The sequence below is a fragment of the Scyliorhinus canicula genome, chromosome 3, assembly GCF_902713615.1.
Source record: "Scyliorhinus canicula chromosome 3, sScyCan1.1, whole genome shotgun sequence".
Classification (NCBI taxonomy): domain Eukaryota; kingdom Metazoa; phylum Chordata; class Chondrichthyes; order Carcharhiniformes; family Scyliorhinidae; genus Scyliorhinus; species Scyliorhinus canicula.
In genome coordinates, this window is record NC_052148.1 from 149,516,445 (window position 1) to 149,539,277 (window position 22,833).

Here is a 22,833-nt window from a genome sequence, read left to right on the forward strand (position 1 = left end):
CCTCCTTCTCCAGTCCCCCTGTCGTCAGTACCTTGTCCAACAATGTGGAGGCCGGCTCCACCGGGAAGCTCTGCATCTCCTTTCTGGCAAAATTTCGAACCTGCATGTATCTAAACATTTCCCCTTGCTCTACCGCTTCGCTTCCAGCTCCTTCAATCCTGCAAACCGACCCCTTAATCGCCTTATCCTCCCATTTCGGAAAATTTCCATCTCACTTCCCTGGATCAAATCTGTGGTTCCCCCGAATCAGCATTTCCCTTGACCCTGCCCCCAACCCGAAGCGTTGGCGGAACTGCCTCCAAATTCTCAATGAAGCTTTATTACTGGACTCCCTGAGTATTTCCCCGGGGCCATCGGGAGCGGCGCTGTTGCTAGTGCTTTCAATCCCGACTCCCTGCACAAACTCTCCTCCATTCTGACCGACTGGGAATCAACCCCTCTGACCCAGCTCCGCACCTTACTGAAGGAATAAGTATGATGGTGAAAAAGTGTTGGCCACTGGTTGTCCAAAGTGGACGAAAAACAAATAGCAGACCAGGGTCAGAGACTTAAATGTTATGAATGGGAACATGGAGCTGACTGTGCTAAGAGTAGGAGACATGAAGGTCAGGATAATTGCTGTGAAGTTGATTCCAAAGGGCATAATGAGCCTGTGAACCTAGCAAGGGCTGAGGTGGAGAACATGTGTCTTTGTGTGGATAGTGTCATTCTAAAGGAGCTAGAATTTGTGGAATGTGGAAACAAGCAAGCCATGAGTTAATATTGACTTGGTTTAGAATCCAGGCAGCAATGGGGAGAGGTAGGAGCAGAGCTAACCACATTGCAATGGATAGAAGTAGCTAATTTGTGAATATAAGATATACATTAGGAACCTGAACCTATGCTTCCAAGATGATGTAACCATGTGACCAAAGGGAGCCAAGATGAAGAGGAAGAGACTAAGGACAGAACTTCAAACTATTACATTCCTCAGTTTAATTTTACACTTAATATTAACCTTAGCTGATTTCTTATCATAACTGTAAGACTTGTATGAAACTTAAAATTCTAGCATTTTTTGAAAATCGTAAGAAAGAACATTTATGCACTATAAAACAGTGCATGCTTCCACACAATGTAGTCTAATTTTTCAGTGATCCAATCAATTCTCTAATAAATTGTGAAATGAAATAAATTATACCAACAACATAAAAATGCCCAGACTGTCGATCAAATATCTTCGGGTGCCTGTAAAAATAATTAGCACTCCACAAATATTTTTGTTGTGCTTTGTGGTTGTTAGCATTGATCTGTGGACTGTGATTGCTCCCTTTCATGTAGTTCTCAACCACCATCTCAACCGTCTTGAAGTTATGTTACCAAAAACAAATTTGAAGAACATATTGTTAAGAAGGATAGTTTGACCTTAATTTTAAAGGGCACCTTTGGCGTAATTTTAATCCTGCATGAGATAAAAGAACGCATATTTTATTGCCTGCCTTTCTTTTTATCTGACAGCGCAAAGCTCGTAGTGCCAGAAACTGTTAGTGTCCTGATCGAATCTTTAAGATAAAAGTGATTTTATTTTGCAGTTCTACCTCTGAACTAAACTATAAAATTCTCTTGATTTATTTATTCGTTTGTGAATAGTTAACCAAAGATTGTAAAATTAATTGAATGTTTTTTTTTTATTATGCCTGAGCACATAAACAAACTTTGTTGCTCAGAATACTGGGGAGGAAAGTACAAGTGGGAATCTTGTTCTTTACATAACAAAGAATGATGCTAATAACTTTCCTGGACCATAACTGAGGAGTCATCAGGCAAAATGATGGCAGCCTGAAATCAGAAAACCAACATGAGATACTATAGTTTCTAAATCATGTAGATCTTCCATGAAGCAAAACTTATCTTTTATGACCTTGCCACACAGAAACATAGAAAATAGGAGCAGGAAAGGGCCATTCGGCCCTTCAAGTTCACTTGCCATTCATTATGATCATGGCTGATCATCCAACTCAATAGACCAATCCGCTTTCCCCCATATCCTTTGATCCCCTGAACCCTAAGTGCTGTATCTAACTGCTTCTTGAAACCATACAATATTTAGGCCCCTCAACTACTTCCTGTGGTAATGAATTCCACAGACCGACCACTCTCTGGGTGAAGAAATTTCTCCTCATCTCTATCCTAAGTGCTATACCCCGTATGCTCAGACTATGACCTCTGGTTCTGGACATACCCACCATCAGGAACATCCTTCCTGCATCCACCTTGTCTGGCCCTTTTAAAATGTTATAGGTTTCTGTGAGAACCCCCCTCAATTCTTCTGAACTCCAGCAAATACAATTCTAACTGATTCAATCTCTCCTCAGACGTCAGTCCTGCCATCCCAAGAATCAGTCTGGTAAACTTTCTCTGCATTCTCTCCCAAGTAAGAACATCTTTCCTCAGATAAGGAGACCAAAACTGCACAAATATTGCAGGTGTGACCTCACCAAGGTCCTGTATAATTGCCGCAGGATTTCCCTGCTCCTGTACTCGCATCCTCTTGCAATGAAAACCAACATACAATTTGCCTTCTTCACTGCCAGCTGCACCTGCATGCTTATCTTCGGTGACTGCTGTACGAGGACACCCAGGTCTCGTTGTACATTCCCCTTTTCTAATTTATGGCCATTCAGATAATAGTCTGCCTTCTCATTTTTGCTACCAAAGTGGATAACCTCGCATTTCCCCAAATTATACTGCAGCTGCCATTCATTGTCCCACTCGCTCAACTTGTCTAATTCACACTGAATGATCTGAATCCTTCTCGCAGCTCATCCTCCCATCCAAATGTGGTGTCTTCTGCAAATTTGAAGATATTACATTTTGTTCCCTCATCTAAATCATTAACATATATTGTGAATAGATGGGGCCCCAGCTCCGATGCCTGCGGTACTCCACTCGCCACTGCCAGCATTTTGGAAAAAGACCTGTTAATTCCTACTCTTTGTTTCCTGTCTACCAACCAGTTTTCTATACATCTCAATAAGCAGGAATTGTAAGAAGGTGGGGGAGTTAACTTTAAAATGGTGAAGATAAATGTGTGCTCGCTATAGGGGCCTCTGAGTGATTCAGAAGATATGTTATGTTGATGAGGATGACATATATGCATTAATGATCAGTTAAAAAATGCTGTTTATTTGCAGAATTTGTGCTGTACCAGATTTTACCATATGAGTCTATATCTGTGGACACATTCACTTTTAAGAATGATGTATATGTAGCAATTGCCCAACCTAATGTGGGAAATTGCAGAGTGCTCGAATGGAACTATATTGAGAAGAATTTTCGAAGTTACGACAATATAACTGGTATGTATGAATCTAACTAATGGTTACTAAATATGTTTGTGCACTATTTCTATAATGTTTTTAAAGATGAATCCCTGTTTATATTGTCACATCCTATGTGCACCACATGATGTTCTCTAGTACTCAGCCATACAAACAGGGAAGGAAGACAGATAGGCGCATTTATATATTGCCTCGTGACATCTATCGGAAATATACCAAACACTTCACGTGCAGTGAATACTTTCTAGTTTTAATAAGTGGACTCAGAGTTGATCCTTTCTGCTCAATTAGTTATTGACCTGAGCTGAGGCACCAGTGAGAATCACACAACTGGTGCTATTTGCTCCAGGAAGGGGAAAAAACAGCCGGTGTCTCAGGTCTGGATCGTGATCCATCCTTGTTGGACAATGTATTCACATGAAAATTGGGTGGGAACTAAATTGGATTTGGTTTTCTGACATTTGGGGCTTAACTTTCTCAGGAGAACTATTGCTTATTCCCTGATGCAAGAATCAGCTCGCAACTGACACACCTAAAAAAAGCCCAACCCTCATCCAGAACGCAATGCCAACAACAAGCAGAGAGCGGGACATCTGCCCGCTCAGTGGGAGGAAATCCCGCCTAGAGGGTTGCCGGCCAAACAGATTGGCCAGTAGCTCCAGCAGTCCCTGCAGTGGCAGAATCAGCAGTGGGCACTGCTGGGACAAGCCACCCCATGAGGAAGAGCAATAGCTTCAGGAGTGAGGTAAGTCCTGGGGAAAGATCTTGCAACTTAGGAAGAGGTAGTTTGGAGACCGGAGGAACAAAGTGGTCTATCATCTTGGGGAGGGTGGGGGAGAGGGGGTGAGGGGCACTGCCCCAGATGCACACTGGATACCCCAAAGGACATAACTTCTTTCCTACCTTTTATGGCATAGGCAGTGTTATCTAGGTCAATTGGCTTGATAACACTTTCAGGTGGATCTTATTTATTTGAAAATGGTGGGCAGGCCGTCCATTTCGGCACCTGGTCACCCACCATATTATGGAGGACAGCCCAGGAGTGGGTGGGAAAGTGGTGGGCTTGTCACCTATTGATGGCAATGTGTCTCCCCACATGCCAAAGTCACACCCAGTGGGTGGGGCCATAAAATCCTACTAGTGAATCCTGCTAGTGAAGTAACAAGGGCTTCTGTTATCCACTGCACTGAACTTCTGAACGGATTGCCACCTTTAGGAGGGGAGGGGACTAGAGAGTAATAATAATGACGGGCACGATTCTGCGGGTCCCCCAACTAATGTTCGATGTTATCCAGTTCATGAAAGTGCATAATGAATAATGCCCATGACTTGTAGAAACCCTCCGTCCTTCCCCTCAGTTCAAACTTAACCTTCTCAAGAGTCAAGAATTCCACCAGGTCCCCCCGCCACGCCAGGGCTCAGAGTGGAGAGGCTGCTCTCCATCCCAGCAGGATCTGCCTTCAGGCAATCAATGAGGCAAAGGCTACAATATCTGCCTCCGCATTCGTTTCCAACCCTGGCTGGTCCGACACACCGAATATGGCCTCCCCGGGGGCCCGGGTCCAGTTTCACATGCACCACCTTGGAAATTACCCTAAACACCTCTTTCCAGTAATCCTCCAGCTTTGGACAGGACCAAAACATATGAACGTGATAAGCGCCCCCCGCCCCCCGCAACGCACATGCACATCTTCTACTTCTTCAAAGAATTGGCTCATCCTCGCCCTCGTGAGGTGTGCTCTCTATACCACCTTCAGCTGTATCAACCCCAACCTCGCACATGAGGTGGAGGCATTCACTCTCCGAAGCACGTCACACCAGACCCCCCCCCTCTATAACCTCTCCCAACTCTTCCTCCCACTTTGCTTTGATCCCTTCCAGTGGTGCCTTATCCTCTTGCAAAATAGCTCTGTACACCGCTGACACTACCCCCTTCTCCAGTCCCCTTGTCGTCAGCACCTCCTCCAACAATGTGGAAGCCAGTTCCTCCAGGAAGCTCTGTATCTGTATCTCCTTTCTGGCAAAATCTCGAACCTGCATGTATCTAAACATTTCCCCCTACTCCAGCCCATACTTCGCTTCCAGCTCCCTGAATCCTGCAAACCGATCCTTAAGAAACAAATCTTTTAGGGTCTTAATCCCCTTCTCTTCCCATTTCTGGAAATTTCCATCCCACCTCCCTGGCTTAAATCTGTGGTTCCCCCGAATCGGCATTTCCCTTAACCCTGCCACCAACCCGAAGTGTTGGCGAAACTGCCTCCAGATTTTCAATGAGGCTATTATTACCAGACTCCCTGAGTATTTCCCCGGAGCTATCGGGAGTGGGGCCGTTGCTAGTGCTTTCAGTCCCGACCCCCTGCACAAACTCTCCTCCATTCTGACCCACTGGGAATCAACCCCTCTGACCCAGCTCCGCACCTCCTCCACATTTGCCGCCCAGTAGTAGTACATCATGTTCGGGAGACCCAAACCCCCTGCCTGCCTTCCCCTCTGTGGCAGCACCTTTCTCACTTTGGCCACCTTCCTTCCCCATATGAATGAGGTAATCCTCCCCTCAATCTCCCTGAAAAAAGACTTTGGCAGGAAAATCAGTAGGCATTGAAAAATAAACATAAATCGCGGCAACACATTCATTTTAACCGCCTGTACCAGATCTGCCAGTGACAGAGGAAGACCATCCGACCTTGCCAGATCGGCTTTCACTCTCCCCACCAAACTAGTGATGTTGTATCTGCAAAGCCTTCCCCACTCCCTGGCAACCTGCTCCCCCAGATACCTAAAGTGAGTCCCTGCCCTACGGAATGGCAGCCCCCCCACCCCTGCCCCCACCCCTGGCCGAGACACCACAAAATACTTACTCTTGTCTAGGTTCAGCTTGTACCCTGGGAAAGACACAAATACCCGCAGTAGCTCCAATATTCCCCCTGTCGACACACTTGGTTCCAACACACCTAACAGCAAGTCATCGGCATATAAGGACACCCTATGCTCTATCCACCCCCCGTACTATTCCTTTCCATGCTCCCAAACGTGTTAATGTGATGGCTAACGGCTCAATCACAAGTGCAAACAGCAGGGGGGGACATAGGACATCCCTGCCTCGTCCCACGGTGGAGAGTAAAGTATCTCGAGCTGATGTTGTTTGTGCGGACACTCGCCTTCGGCTCCTTATATAATAGCTTTACCCAGTTCACAAATATTGGTCCAATCCCAAACCGCTCAAGAACTGACATCAAGTACCCCATTCTACCCGGGCAAATGCCTTCTCGGCGTCCAATGCCACAACCACCTCTGTTTCCTTCCCTTCCGCCGGTGCCATAACAACGTTCAAAGCCCTCCTAATGTTCAAAACAAGCTGCCTCCCTCTCACGAACCCCGTCTGATCCTCACCTATCACCTTCGGGAGGCACCCCTCCAGCCTACCCGGCAGTATCTTTGCCAATACTTTTGCGTCCACATTCAGAAGTGATATTGGCCTATACGACCCACACTCTGTTGGATCCTTATCATTTTTTAGCAAGAGTGAAATAGATGCCTGCCCAAGGTTTGTGGCAACATCCCCTTCCCTATCACCTCTTCAAACATCCCCACCATCTGGCGCACCGGCTTATCCTTGAATTTATTATAATATTCCACCGGAAACCCATCCGGCCCTGCAACCTTCCCCAACTGCATCCTCCCAATCCCATCCTTTATCTCCTGCTCCACTATTGCTCCTTCTAATGTAGCCTTGTCTCCCTCCCCTAGCCTCGGGTACTCCAACCCATCTAGAAATTCCTGCATCTCACGGTCTCCCCCAGGTGGCTCTGACCTGTACAACCTCTCGTAGAATTCCTCAAAAACCTTGTTAATCAGCTCCGGAGCCACCACCAACTTCCCTGCCCTATCCCTTACCTGAAGAATTTCCCTTACCGCTGCTTTCCTCTGGAGCTGACCTGCTAACATTCGCCTCGCCTTACCTCCATGTTCATAAACTGCACCCCTTGTCTCAGTTGGCGCTCCGCCTTCCTGGTGGACAGTTGGTCGAAGCTCGCCTGTAGTTCCTTCCTCTTTTCCAGCTTCGCTGGGTCCCCATCTTCTGCATAACTCATATCTGCCTCCAACATCTCATCTATTACCCTCTGCCGTTCCAACCTCTCCTCTTTGTCCACCCTGGCCTTACACAAAATTACCTCACCCCTCACCACCACCTTTATAGCCTCCCAGACAACTGCCTTCGACATGTCACCGTTACAGTTGAAACCTACATATTCCTCAATTACCTTTTCAATTTTCTCACAGAACACTTGGTTCCCCAAAAGCCCCACATCCAGTTTCCACCCCGGCCTCTGCACTACCCCCTTCTCCAGTACCATATCCACCCAATGTGGAGCATGATCTGACATTGCAATTGCCAAGTATTCCGACCCCTTAACCCCAGCCAGCAAAGCCTTCCCCAACACAAAGAAGTTGATCCGCGAGTATACCTTATGGACAGCTGAGAAAAACGAGTACTCCCGTTCCCTTGGGTGTAGGAACCTCCAAGGGTCCACCCCTCCCATTTCCACCATTAGCCCTGCCAGCGTCTTCACCCCCCCCCCCCCCCCCCCCCCCCCCCCGGATGGGACCAGCGAGTGCGGCCGTGATCTGTCCAACCTTGGCTCGTGCACCAAGTTCCAGCCCCCCCCCCCCCCACAATCAGTTTGTGTGTCCAAGTCGAGGATGGCCTCAAACACATTCTTCACGAATCCCACATCATCCCAATTGGGACCGCATACGCTTAACAGCGCCTCTAACCTCCCCTCCAGTGCCCCTGTCACAATCACATATCTACCCCCCTAATCTACCACCACCTTCTCCATCTGGAAGCGTACCCTTTTGCTGACCAACACCGCTACCCCTCGAGCCCTTCCATCAAATCCAGAGTGAAACACTTGGCTAACCCAGCCCTTTTTTAATTTTACCTGGTCCCTCATCCTCAAGTGATTCTCCTGTAGCATTGCCACATCGGTTTTCAAACTTTTAAGATGCACAAGCACCCTTGACCTCTTGACCGGACCTCCTAGCCTCTCACGTTCCACGTGACTATCCTCAATGGCGGGGTCTGCCACCCCCCCCATCCTTCTTCTCCACCAGCATCATACCACCGGGCCCTGCCTCATAAGCCTGCCCCTACCCTGTCCATTATTAACATCAAACCCCTTCCCCCCTCCCAAGAACCCCCCCTACATTTCCTCTTGAAAAAGCATCTCCAGCATCAATCCCCCCCCCCCCCCCCCCCCCCTCGTCGCCTCATAGACCATTGACTCTCTTAAGCTGAACTTTATCTTCTCGAGAGTGAGAAGCCCAGCCATATCACTGACCCAGATCTCTACACTCGGGAGCTTCAGGTCTCTCCACATTAACAAGATCCGTCTCTGGGCTACCAGGGAGGCAAAGGCCAAGATGTCAGCCTCTTTCGCCCCAGAACTCCCGTCTCTTCCGACACTCCAAAGATCGCTACCTCCGGACTCGGCTCCACCCGTGTTTTTAGTACCGTGGACATTGCCTTAGCAAAACCCTGCCAAAACCCTCCAAGCTTCGGCCATGACCAAAACATGTGGACATGATTTGCTGGCTTCCTGCGCACTTCGCACACCTATGCTCTACTCCGAAAACTTGCTCAGCCTAGCCACTGTCATGTATGCCCGGTGGACTACCTTAAATTGTATCAGGCTAAGACTGGCACATGATGAGGAGGTATTAACCCTGCTTAGGGCATCCGCCCATAGACCCGCCTCTATCTCTCCTCCTAGCTTGTCCTCCCACTTGCCCTTAAGCTCCTCCACCGGGGTTTCCTCCACCTCCGAAAGCTCCTGGTAAATATCTGAAACTTTCCCCTCTCCCATCCAGATACTGGAGACTACTCTATCCTGTATCCCCGGTGGCGGCAGTAGCGGAAAGGCCAGAACCTGCTTTCTCAGGAAGTCTCGCACCTACAAATACCTAAGCCTGTTCCCTGCTGGCAATTCAAATTTATCCTCCAAAGCTTTCAAGCTGGGAAAGCTCCATCTATAAATAGATCCCCATTCCTTCTAATTCCTGCCCTTTGCCATCTCCGGAACCCACCATCTAGCCCACCATGCACATACCTGTGGTTGTTATAAATCGGGGTCCAAACCGATGCTCCCTCCACTCTCTTATATCTCCTACATTGCCCCCAGATTCTCAGAGCTGCCACTACCACTGGACTTGTGGAGTATCGGGCCGGCGAGAATGGAAGAGGTGCCGTTATCAGTACTCCCAAACTTGTGTCTTTGCATGACAAAGAACAAAGAACAATGAAAAGTACAGCACAGGAACAGGCCCTTCGGCCCTCCAAGCATGTGCCGACCATGCTGCCCGTCTAAACTAAAATCTTCTACACTTCCTGGGTTCGTATCCCTCTATTCCCATCCTATTCATATATTGTCAAGATGCCCCTTAAATGTCACTATCGTCCCTTCAATGCTTCAACCAGCTCCTCCGGCAGTGAGTTCCAGGCATCCACTACCCTCTGTGTAAAAAAACTTGCCTCGTACATCTCCTCTAAACCGTGCCCCTCACACGTAAATCTATGCCCCCTAGTAATTGACCACCCTACCCTGAGAAAAAACCTCTGACTATCCAACCCATGACGCCGCCTCCATCCGCTCCCACACCAACCCCGCCCCCACTTCCACTTCCTAATCATGGCTATATTAGCCGCCCAGTAGTAATCGCAGAAGTTCGGCAGCGCCAACCCACCCTCCCCCCAATTGCGCTCCGGCAACATTTTCTTCACTCGTGGGGTTTTACCCGCCCACACAAAGCCCAAAATAACCTCATTCACCCGCTTGAAAAAGGCCTTTGGGATAAAGATGGCGAGGCACTGAAAGACAAACAGAAATCTGGGGAGGACTGTCATTTTCACGGTCTGTACCCTCCCCGCCAGTGATAGCGGGAGCATGTCCCATCTCTTAAAGTCCCCTTCCATTTGTTCTACCAGCCGGGATAGGTTTAATTTGTGCAGTGCCTCCTATTCCCGGACCACCTGGATTCCCAGATATCGAAAGCTCTTTCCTACCATTCTAAGCGACAGCTCTCCCAGTCTCTTCTCCTGTCCTCTTGCCTTGCTCGCGAACATCTCACTTTTCCCCATGTTCAATTTATACCCCGAAAAATTGCCAAATTCCCCCAAGATTCACATTACTTCCCTAATCCCCTCCAATGGATCTGAAATATACAAGAGCTCTGCATCCTTCTCCCGTTTCTGGATCAATGAAATCAAGGCCTGTGGCATTGTTGGGGGGGAGGACTCCCTTCTCTCTTGCTTCGTTAAATGTCCTCACCAGCAGTGGACTCAATATCTCTGAAAACGTCTTATAGAATTCCACCGGGTAGCCATCAGGCCCCGGGCCTTTCCCGACTGCGTGCCCTCCAGCCCCTCGATTATTTCCTCAATCTCAATTGGGGCTCCCAGCCCTTCCACCAGATCCTCATCTACCCTCGGAAACCTCAACTCATCCAAAAACTGCCTCATCCCCTCCACCCCAGCCGGGGGTTCCGACTCGTATAATTTACTATAAAAGTAAAGACACTTCATTCACCCCCAATGGGTCCAGGACAGTATTCCCGCCTCTATTCTTTACTTTACCTATCTCCCTGGCCGCCTCCCTTTCCCTGAGCTGGTGCGCTAACATTCTGCTTGCCTTTTTCCCGTACTCATAAATCCCTTGCCGTCCTCAACTGTTCCACCGCTTTCCCTGTGGTCAACAGTCCAAACTCCGCTGGAACTTCCGCTGCTCCCTCAGTAGCCCCGCATCCGCGGCCTCCGAGTATCTCCTATCCACCTGGAGTATCTTCTCCACTAACCTATCCCTCTTAGCCAGTTCCGCGTTTTCTCTGTGGGACGGTATCGAGATGAATTCTCCTCTGACCACTGCGTTCAAAGCTTCCCAAATTGTCGCTGCAGAGAATGAACCCTTATATTACCCACAAAATACTAGAGGAACCCACAATCAGTGTATACTACACACAAAGATGGCTTGGTAGGCAATGGGTCTGATTGCTGGAGTTCCTCTGACCCGTCCTCACGAAGGTGGTTCTCGCTGGCAGTCTCTTCCTTCCTTCTGGTCTGCTTCACTTCTCTGGTCTGGTCAAGATCACCTCCCATGTCAATTGTCTTTGCTGCCGAGGGGTCCGGAGGACCTGTGATTATCCCCCTCTGGCTTTGCGCCCTTTTCCACTGCCCGTGGCCTTTTGCCAATGGGGCATTGAAAGGGATTTTTAGTGTCCAATGGTCCAATTGATACCCCAGTGACAGGTCACCCTGGGCCCGACCCAGGTGTCCATCTCCAGTGGCCGTGTTTGCACACACAACTTGCCAAATAAGGTGACGGCGGGAACTCTAGGCGTCTGAGGGTCTGGCCCGGCCTGGGTTTTCAACAGTAGGCCGGTGCATATCAACCGGATCGATTATTTCTTGATGGCCGATTGACGGGGTAGGTCCGGACATGTTGTGGCAGCCTGTCTGACCTTTAGTGTATTCGAACTTGGCCAGTCCAAATTCCCATGAGGCTGTGTGGTTTGTTTTAAAGTGCTCAATTCTTTCACTTCAAATGGCTAATTTCAATTGGGCCTCAACTCAAAGATCTGGTAGGTCAGTTGAGTCATAAGTGTAAATGTCTGACTGCAATGACATCTCGGGATGATGTAACCTGAGTAAGAACAGTGCCTCTTAGTCTTGCCTATCCCTGATTGTGCCATCTAATATTCCTGGCATTAAAGCTCAGCATTGAGTTGGCCTTCTTGAGTTAACCCTTAACAATGTCAGCTGTCCATGTTCTCAAAGTCAAGACAAGGTGAAAACATGTTTCAAGGATAAATGGTTGGGTGCATGGGATCGAGCGGGAATGTCAACATAATTGTTGGACCTCAGTGCCTGCCGTAGAGGATCCATTTACATAAGCGCCCAGTTGACCCTGCCCATGAGGAATAGGTGACCATCAGGACCTCAGCGATGTAAATGTTAAGCGAGGGGACAACCAGACGGGAGGCCACAGGTGACTCTGAAGGAGTGAGGGAATTGACCAAGGCCAATCAGGCGCCAAAGTTTTGGAAGGGCTCCAGACATGTGAGTGAGCACTAACTATTGGAGAAGGTGCAGGAATAGCTGCTTCTAGGGCTGGGAGGACAAAGGGTGAGGGGGAGAGTCTGAAAGTATCTGGCTGGGGCACCAACCTGACTGTCAATCTCTCTCTGTCTGTCGCAGCTTTCTTAGCTCGGGATGGAGCCAGTGCAGTTGGCAATTCAGTTTATAACAGTGCTGGAGGAGCTCCAATTCCAGCAGCAACAAGCGGCTGCACCAGGGAGAACCCAGAGCCAAGAGACCAGGGAGCTGCAGGGCAAGCTCAAGGGTCAGACGCAGCACAATTCGAACAGGGAGCTCGAAGGTGAAGAAGGAGCCTGAGAGTGTCCTTCATGGAACTGTCAGACAACATGGGCGCGATTCTCCCAAAACGGGAGAAATCGTAAGGCTGGCGTCAAACCCGGGCGGGTTTGACGCCAGCCCCCCCCTTCCCGACCGGGAACCGATTCTGGTCCCCGGTCGGGGCTAGCAGCCCGACGCCGTAAGCTCCGGCATCACGGGCTTAACGAATTTCGTTAAGCCCGCTTGCCGGAGTTAGCGCCGGCTGACGCGTCATATGACGTCAGCCGCGCATGCGCGGATTGGAAGACTCCAACCCGCGCATGCGTGGATGACGTCATCGCGTATTTGCGCGAAACCCGCGCATGCGCGGGCCGGGATGCCCCTCAGCCGCCCCGCGAATGGATACTGCGGGGCGGCGGAAGGAGAAATAGTGCGCGGGCATCGGGCCCGCTGCCCGCGATCGGTGCCCACCGATCGCGGGCCCATGGCACCCTTGGCACGGCCGTGGTACTGCCGTGCCAATCGGTGCCATGGTTATAAAATGCGAGTGTTTACGGCCGTTTTTACGAACGGCCAGACCAGGTGTGTTTGCCGTTCGTAAAAACAGCCGTAAAGGGCTGGGAACTCGGCCCATCTATCAGCTGTGAATCGCTGCCGGCCGTAAAAAAACGGCGGCAGCGATTCGTGTCGGGAGTTGGGCGTGGGGGGGGGGGGGGAGAATAGCGGGAGGGCGTCGGAACAGCGTGGCCGTAAAATTTTACGAGCCACGCTATTCTCCGCACCGTCGGGAGTGCGGAGAATCTCGCCCCATGTACATGAGGAGACTCAGCCTCAAGAGGGACATTCTTGCCAACTTGGCAGAACGTGTAGAAGGAAGAACATGTCGAAGGAGGGCACCCCTTCCCTGTGGCCTCGAAGGACATGGCAGCCTTAAATTTATACACTACAGGATCGTTCCAGGGCTCAACGGATGACCTGTGTGGCATCTCACAGTCATCCGCCCACAAATACATCCATGAAGCCATGAATGCACTTTATGCCAGGGTATCGGACTACATTACTTTAAAACTGGACCAGGCCCATCAGGATGAGAGGACTGCGGGATTTGGCACTATAGATGGTCTTTCACAGATGCAGGGGGTCATTGATTACACTCATGTGGCTTTAAGTGCCGTGTAGCACCAGGGAGTCTTGTTTATTAACAGGAAGGGGTTCCACTCCTTTAATGTCCAAATGGTCCATGACAACGAGATGAAGATCAAGCATGTGTGTGTATGTTTTCCAGGGAATGTGCATCCTTGGGCAATCACAAATCCCTGGGATAGTCGAGGGTCACCCCAGGCTGCAGGATTGGCTAGTTGGGGACAAGTGATGCCCGTTGAGCACTTGGCTGATATACCAATGTAGAGGCCTGAGACTGATGCAGAGGCCGATTACAAAGAGGCTCACAGTGTCACCCGGGCTGTGATTGAGCAGTGCATGGGCTGCTTAAGATGTGCTACTGCTGCGTCGACAGATCGGTTAGGGTCCTGCAGTGCAGCCTCAGAAGGTCTCTCACATCATCGTGGTCTGCTGAGCCCTGCATAACTTGGCGCAGCAGCAGGCTGACATCCTTGAGAATGATGACCAGGAGATGCGGAATGAGGAAGATGTCCAGCTAGGGAGTGAAGGGAGAGGCCAAAGTGGAGCCAGAGGATGGAGGGTTTGCATGTGCGGCAAGACAATGGGTGCCCTTGTCACTTCCCATAAGACTATAAGATATAGGATCAGAATTAGGCCATTCAGCCCAGTGAACCTACTCCACCATTGGATCACGGCTGATATGTTTCTCCTCCCCATTCTCTTGCCTTCTCCCAATAACCCCTGATCCACCTAACAATCAAGAACCTATCTATCTCTGTCTTAAAGACACTCAGTGACTTGGCCTCCACAGCCTTTATGCTTCGCACAATAGGACCATCATGTTGTCCAACAGCTCTACAATCCTCCCAAGTCTCATGACCCCTCGCAGACCAAGGGAGGTGGTCTGCATGAAAACCAAGTCTTCAGCAGGCTGAAGAGCCCTTGTGCCTGCTTTAGCCTGTCAATGCAGGAGGGTGATGATGACTTGCAGTGAGGAAATCTAATGCTCCTCAGCTTTTGCTTATGTCTGACTCCTGTATATCTGCTTCCAGCCAATGACACCCAGCTGAATCCTGGGATCCAGTAGACTTTCGACTGTCCAATCCCTGGGACGTTTCTGTCGAGGATGGCCGAGAAAGGGGAGTGGTGTCACTGCTGGTTGAAGGCCGAGGCTCACTAGTTAATGTTCCTGCAAAGCAAGGGTCATGGCATTAGTACATGAACTGGTCAAGGCTTTGGAAAATAAAAAACTCACTTGAGCTGGTCATCTCAATGAAGGTGCAGTGGCTCCTCACTTTTCTCTCACAGGCCAACCTCGCTGTCTGTGCTGGCTCGCTGCTGCTCCTCCCCTGTGAGCTCCATGGCCCAAACTCGAAAGAAGTCAGGATCCTCAGCTCGGGCATTCAACTGCCTGTCTTCTCTCTCTCTGCAGTTTTGAGTAATCCTCTCCTGTAGGGGCACAAAAGGGGATAATGTGACCTCACACCTGGGAGGTCAGAGGTTGAGAACAACTGGCATGCGCAGGCACTGTGCACAGAGGGGTTCTGATGAGATGTGCTGGGGGTGGCTTTGAGGAAGATGCTGGGAGATCGGGTGCTGGAATCCTGCGAGATGGTGTAATGTGGGTACAAGGTGACATTCCGGGGGTTGACGGAAGGGTGGAATGCCAAGGAGAGGTGGGAGCACTTACCCTCGCAGATTGGAGGAGGTCTTACATTATTTTTCTACGTTGAACCCCGTCCTCTTTATCAGGTTGCTGGCACTGACCAGTGCTGCCATCGACTCCCAGGCAGGATTGATGACCTTGCTGAAGGGTCTGTGGAGGCCAGTACTGCCAACCCTTGGGTACATTGTGGCCCAGCTCTCCTCCAGAGATGTGCACTAGCGATGCCAAGGCACACACGGCTGTGGGCCAAGTGCTAGAAAATGGGATTAGAATTCTTAGATGATAATTTTTGACCAGTGCAGACGTGATGGGCCGAACGGCCTTTTCTGTGCTGTGGACTTCTGTGACACTATGACTCCACGACATCCCGCAATCGAGTGAGGGCCCCTCCGAAAATCTGGGAGCTTGTTTTCTAGCTGCCATCCCCCTGGCTTGAATGAGATTGAGTGCCGTGAAACCGAAATGCAGCGCCACCCTCGATTGAAATACACAGATAATTCCTGGGGAGCGTGAATCAGACACTTTGCGCCTCAAGTACGATGTATTTCACATGGAAAAAATATATTTTTTTTCCAAGTGCCTAAAGATTGTGATCCGGATCACCCCACCGGTAGCAATGGGATTCACACCAATTTCGTGCTGAAAATGACACTTGTCATTTTTTGGCAAAATGTTGCCAGCTATCTTACTAAAGTTCAATTTATTTTTGAGCTTGAATACATTGTACTGATTCAGTACGCTAGACTAGCCACAGCTAATGCTTTCATGTAGATTTGTACAAATTATAAACCGGTTGTGTGATTTTGTGCACCACTATAATTAATCTTTTCCTGGCTAACTATCTATTATAAAAATCAACAATATGCTTTTTATATCAGCACATTCAATACATTGGATTTTATTCTGTCTCCTTTGCATTATTCATCTGTGACTCAGCCAGCAAAACTTGACCATGGAGTGGGAATGTCTTAAGGACTATTTCAATATATTTAAGGTTTTAAGAATAAATAATTAATCACAAAAAATGATTATGAACCAAGAATCCAAGAATCTATATCATTAGCGATCCAAGTATAGGGAGGAATTCTAATGGGTCAGAAGGGAAATTAACATTTACGAATTTAAAACCATCAACCCAACTTCTTTCAAAGCCAATCACTTCTGGTGTCAACAGAGGTGGTGTGAGGGAGCAGGACACCATCAGGTGGGTCCTCATTTAAGTATTTTAATGAAGCAGTACATCTAAATTTTAACCTGTGCTCCAGCTTTAACACTGGCCAGATGGCAGCAAGGAAAGAGAAAGAGAGAGAGAAATACAGCACAGAACAGGCCCTTCGGCCCACGATGTTGTGCCGAACTTTTATCCTAGGTTAATCATAGAATTTTGGACACTAAGGGCAATTTAGCATGGCCAATCTACCCAACCTGCACATCTTTGGACTGTGGGAGGAAACCGGAGCACCCGGAGGAAACCCACGCACACACGGGGAGGATGTGCAGACTCCACACAGACAGTGACCCAAGTCGAAATCGAACTTGGGACCCTGGAGCTGTGAAGCAATTGTCCTATCCACAATGCTACCGTGCGGCCCTTAAGAAGAAACTAATCTACACTCCATTATTCTACCCTAATCCATGTACCTATCCAATAGCCGCTTGAAGGTCCCTAACGTTTCCGACTCAACTACTTCCACAGGCAGTGCATTCCATGCCCCCACTACTCTCTGGGTAAAGAACCTACCTCTGACATCCCCCCTATATCTTCCACCATTTATCTTAAATTTATGTCCCCTTGTTCCACCTGGGAAAAAGTCTCTGACTGTCTACTCTATCTATTCCCCTGATCATCTTATAAACCTCTATCAAGTCGCCCCTCATCCTTCTCCGTTCTAATGAGAAAAGGCCTAGCACCCTCAACCTTTCCTCGTAAGACCTACTCTCCATTCCAGGCAACATCCTGGTAAATCTCCTTTGCACCTTTTCCAAAGCTTCCACATCCTTCCTAAAATGAGGTGATCAGAACTGCACACAGTACTCCAAATGTGGCCTGACCAAGGTTTTGTACAGCTGCATCATCACCTCACGACTCTTAAATTCAATCCCTCTGCTAATGAACGCTAGCACACCATAGGCCTTCTTCACAGCTCTATCCACTTGAGTGGCAACTTTCAAAGATCTATGAACATAGACCCCAAGATCTCTCTGCTCCTCCACATTGCCAAGAACCCTACCGTTAACCCTGTATTCCGCATTCATATTTGTCCTTCCAAAATGGACAACCTCACACTTGTCAGGGTTAAACTCCATCTGCCACTTCTCAGCCCAGCTCTACATCCTATCTATGTCTCTTTGAAGCCGACAACAGCCCTCCTCACTATCCACAACTCCACCAATCTTCGTATCATCTGCAAATTTACTGACCCACCCTTCAACTCCCTCATCCAAGTCGTTAATGAAAATCACAAACAGCAGAGGACCCAGAACTGATCCCTGTGGTATGCCACTGGTAACTGGGCTCCAGGCTGAATATTTGCCATCCACCACCACTCTCTGTCTTCTATCGGTTAGCCAGTTCGTTATCCAACTGGCCAAATTTCCCACTATCCCATGCCTCCTTACTTTCTGCATAAGCGTACCAAGGAGATGAGGACTGCTAGATGGAGCAGGTAAGTGCCTTTCCAGCACTGCTTGTGGACCTGTAGGAGTAGGAGTGTTCATTTCCTGACCCAGCAGGCAACATTGTTAAGCTGTCCAAAGATTGGCGGTGCCCCCTCTTCCCACTACCTTGATCCAGCACAACTTGTAATCTCAACCAGTGATCTCTCCTGCACCCTAGAATCTTCTTCCTCCCTCCCTTAATCTCTCCAGCCATCAATCTCCCCCTCCATCCTTTCCCTTCTCCATATGGGGCGTGGTGCCACAGGCCTTGCTATCTGGCTGGCTGCAGCAGGAAAACGTACTCCAAAAGTAATGCAAAAGCAAAATGTTTCAGGTGTTGGAAGTCTGAAAAATAACAGAAAATTCTGGAAATACTGCTGAAAGGTTGCAGACCGGGTTGACTCAAATTCTTTCTCTGCAGGCACTGCCAGGCTTGCTGAGTATTTCCAGCGTTTTCTGTTTTTATTCCATAAGTGAGAATCAGGTCCTGCTGCTAAACTGAACAAGGCCTGAGGAAAACTTGTCTTGACAGCTAAACTGAACACCTATTCCCTCCCCAAGTCTGAGTTAATATCAGAGCCATCTTACCATCTAAATAGAAGCGTAAATAAATCACATCAAACAAGAAATCAGTGATTTTATTAGTTATTGAAGAAAGGTTTTTCAGACTTCCGGTGAAGGGGATGTGACGGGGATGTGTTGAGTAGTTGCACATCAAGTGGCTCTCCTCCATAAGGCAGAATAATAGACATTTTTGACCAAATTTAGCCTGCAAAATCGGACTAAAATATCCCCTCACCCTCAATGACAGGAACTACAGCAAAAATGTCAGGAAGCGGCAGCTCAAGAGGCCGCAGGGGCACCAAGAACTGTGGCAAGGGACAAGAGAAGCCAGCAAGCGGGTCAGCAGACCCACGAGGCGAGGGGTCCCAGGCCACCCCCGAACGAGGGAGACCGGCGACCCGAAAAGTGAGTTCCCCAACCCCTGCCAGGAGATAGATGGAAGGCTTTCTTCACCAGGGAACTGAAGGAGATGAGAGACGACATTGAGGCCAAAATAAAGGGGCAGTCAGTGTTAAGGTGACGGAGGCGTGGCCACCACACATATGGCTCTCGATGGCACAGGATAGAGACTGGGGGCCCAGGGGAGCATGATAAGGAGTTGGAAAAAGCATTGACAGACCAGAGCGACCAAATTGTCCTCCTGGAGGCTGAAATCAAGAGGTTGGTGGCGACCCAGGAGAGCCTGACAGGAAAGGTCGAGGAAATAGTGGGCCTGCCAGAGGGGAGGCCACACCAACCACACCCATGTCAGTAACCCTCAAACCCACGCAGACACGGGAGAATGTGCAGACTCCACACAGACAGTCACCCGGGGCCGGGATTGGACCTGGGTCCTCGGCGCCGAGAAGCAACAGTGCTAACCATTGCACCACCGAGCCACCCCAGACAGCTTTGTTAAGGGTGGACAGCTAACAATGAACATCAGACGACTGCTGAACGTGATAATGACCCCACCTGGGGAGAGAACACCAGAGGCGATCATCTCCTTAGATGCAGAGAAGGCCTTCGACAAAGTTGATTGGAAGTACCTCATTGAGGTACTGAAGGGGTTTGGGTTGGGGACAGGTGAAACTCTGTACAATGATCCCAAGGTGATCTTATGGACCAATGCCACCAGCTTTGAATACTTCCAGTTGCACAGAAGCACAAGGCAGGGGTGCCCGCTGACCCGCTCTTATTCTGCTCGGCTGGCGATCAGCAGCACCACCCACAGCTGCAGACTGGCTGGTAGACCTCTCAGAATTTCTCCACCTGGAGAAGATGAAATTCACCATCCGAGGGTCAGAGGATGGCTTCCACGCTTCACCAACTTGTTCCAGGGCATGTTTGAGGCCAACAGCCAATAGAGCGAGGGGAGGGGCACATGGGAGCCTACAAAACTGCAGGGAAACACAGGGATGGAGGGTGGGCAGAGAGAGAGGAGGATGAGGCCGGAAAACGACCGAAACAGATATCAGGGGGCCCAGAGCAAGGCCACAAGAAACGATACCCCAATGAAACACCAAAAGTGAGATGGGGGGGAAGAAGGGAGTGGGGCCAAACAACAAAGTGGGGGAAGGAGAAAGCACCGCATACATGTAAATAGAAGATAACTGCCCACTGTATAACATACGACCCAAGAAAAGATCCTGAAACAACAAAAGGAGGAGACGAAGGGCGATACCAAAGGAAATGTATATTGTAACCGATGCATATACCCTTATTGAATATACAGTGTATAAAATGTAAAACTCCGATTCCAGTAAGAACATTTAACTAAAAAGAAAGGTTTTTCAAATCGCTAAATGTGTAAGAAAATATACTGGTAAAAAATCACTGATTTCCCTGACCTGATGTCAGAGATTTATGTGTTTTTAATAGAGGAACTTTGCAAAGTGAATTAAAGTAGCATCAACAGGGAAGAAGGTGTATTTGTGTGTGTATGTGGGGGGAGGGGAGATGGGTTGGTCCTGTGTTTGGGTGTGGGAGGAGGGGAAGGAGGGGTACTGACATGGGTGTGGTTGGTGTGGCCAGTTGGGAGAGATGGTGGCAGACACCTTGGGACGGGCCTGGAAGAGTGCATGATGCGGGCTGATGGGAGGGGGTGGGGGGCGGCTTATAAAGGGATTTGGCTGATTGGCAGGGGTGGGGAGCCCCCGACCAGGTTAGTTACTTTGAACGTGCGAATGTTGAATGGGCCAGTTAAGTGGTCACGTGTTTTCCCACATTTGAGGAGTTTGAAGGCAACATGTTTTTGCAGGAGACGTACCTGAAGATGGGGGACAGAGCAGGAATTGATGGGTGGAGCAGGTGTTCCATTTGGGGTTGGATATAAAGACGAGGGGGGGTGGCAGTGCTGTTTAATAGGAAAGTGCCTTTTAAGGTGGGAGCATTGTAGCCGTTCCGGCGTTAGGTATGCGATGGTCAGTGGAGGGGATGCTGGTGGTCCTGGTGAATGCCAATGCTCCAAATTGGGATGATGTGGACTTTATGAGGCGGGTGTTCAGGAATATCCTGGACCTGGACTGTAGATTCTATGACTCTATGGACATGCACCGACTGATAATGGGGGTGATTTTAACACGGTTCTGGATGCGAGGATGGACCGGTCGAGCCCTCAGTCGTGAAAGGTGTCGGCGGTGGGCTAGGGAGCTGAGGGGGTTCATGCATCGTATGGAGGGGGGACAGAACCATGGAGGTTTGTGAGGCCGAGGGCCAAGGAGTTTTCGCACTTCTCACATGTGCACCTGGTGTACTCCCGGATCGATTTCTTTGTGATGGATAAGGTGCCGACTCAAAATATTTGGCGATCGTGGTTTCCGACCACACATTGCACTGGGTGGATATGCGGGTAGTCCAGGGGAGGCCCAATGGCTGCAGTGGGGGTGTTGGCAAATGAGGGGTTGTGTGAGAGAATAAGGGACGCTATCCGGGGTTATATAGAGCTGAATGACACAGGGGAAGTTACGGTCTCTTTGCTTTAGTAGGCACTTTAGATGGTAGTTGGGGACAAATTTATTTTGATCTGGGTGCAAGAGGATGGAACTAGAGGAGAGAGCAAGGCTGGTGGATGAGATTCTGAGCATGGATCAGAAGGACTCAGTGGCGCCAGAGGAAGGGTTGTTAAAGGAGGCAGAGGCTCCAGATGGAGTTTGGGTTGATGTCCACGGGGAAGTTGGTAGGGCAATTGCGGAAGGCCAGTGTACGAGTACAGGGAAAAGGCGAGTCGGATGCTGGCCCACCAGCTGAGGAAGCAGGCTGCATTGAGGGAGATTGGTAGGAGGATGATGAGAAGGGTAAGATGGTGTCAGACCCAGAGGGGATGAATGGGGTATTTGAGGCCTTCTACTGAAGGCTGTACGAGTCGGAGCCTCTGCCCGGGGAGGACGGGATGAGATGGTTCCTGGATGGATTGGAGTTCCCTAGGGTGGAGGAAGAGAGGGTGCAGGGATTGGGGCCTGATTGGGCTGAGGGTGGTGATGGACAGCGTTGCTGCGATACAGGCAGGTAAGGCTCCGGGGCCGGGCAGGTTCCCAGTGGAGTTTTAAAAGAGATTTGGTGAGGAGTTGAGGCCTTTGCTGGTGAGGATGTAGAATGAGGCGAGAGGTAGAACATAGAACGATACAGCGCAGTACAGGCCCTTCGGCCCTCGATGTTGCACCGACATGGAAAAAAACTAAAGGCCATCTAACCTACACTATGCCCTTATCATCCATATGCTTATCCAATAAATTTTTTAATGCCCTCAATGTTGGCGAGTTCACTACTGTTGCAGGTAGGGCATTCCACGGCCTCACCACTCTTTGCGTAAAAAACCCACCTCTGACCTCTGTCCTATATCTATTACCCCTCAATTTAAGGCTATGTCCCCTCGTGCTAGCCACCTCCATCCGCGGGAGAAGGCTCTCGCTGTCCACCCTATCTAACCCTCTGATCATTTTGTATGCCTCTATTAAGTCACCTCTTAACCTTCTTCTCTCTAACGAAAACAACCTCAAGTCCATCAGCCTTTCCTCATAAGATTTTTCCTCCATACCAGGCAACATCCTGGTAAATCTCCTCTGCACCCGTTCCAAGGCTTCCACGTCCTTCCTATAATGAGGCGACCAGAACTG

At 49.3% G+C, this 22,833-nt stretch overlaps 1 protein-coding gene across 1 annotated transcript in view; it reads left to right on the forward strand.

Annotated features, from left to right (window-relative positions):
* lgi2a (leucine-rich repeat LGI family, member 2a) overlaps positions 1 to 22,833 on the forward strand; it is an 85,345-nt gene that overhangs the window by 55,362 nt on the left and 7,150 nt on the right. Inside the window, exon 7 of the mRNA XM_038791479.1 lies at positions 3,174 to 3,338. Within this exon, the coding sequence (XP_038647407.1) occupies positions 3,174 to 3,338 (165 nt within the window). The remainder of the gene's footprint in view (positions 1 to 3,173; positions 3,339 to 22,833) is intronic.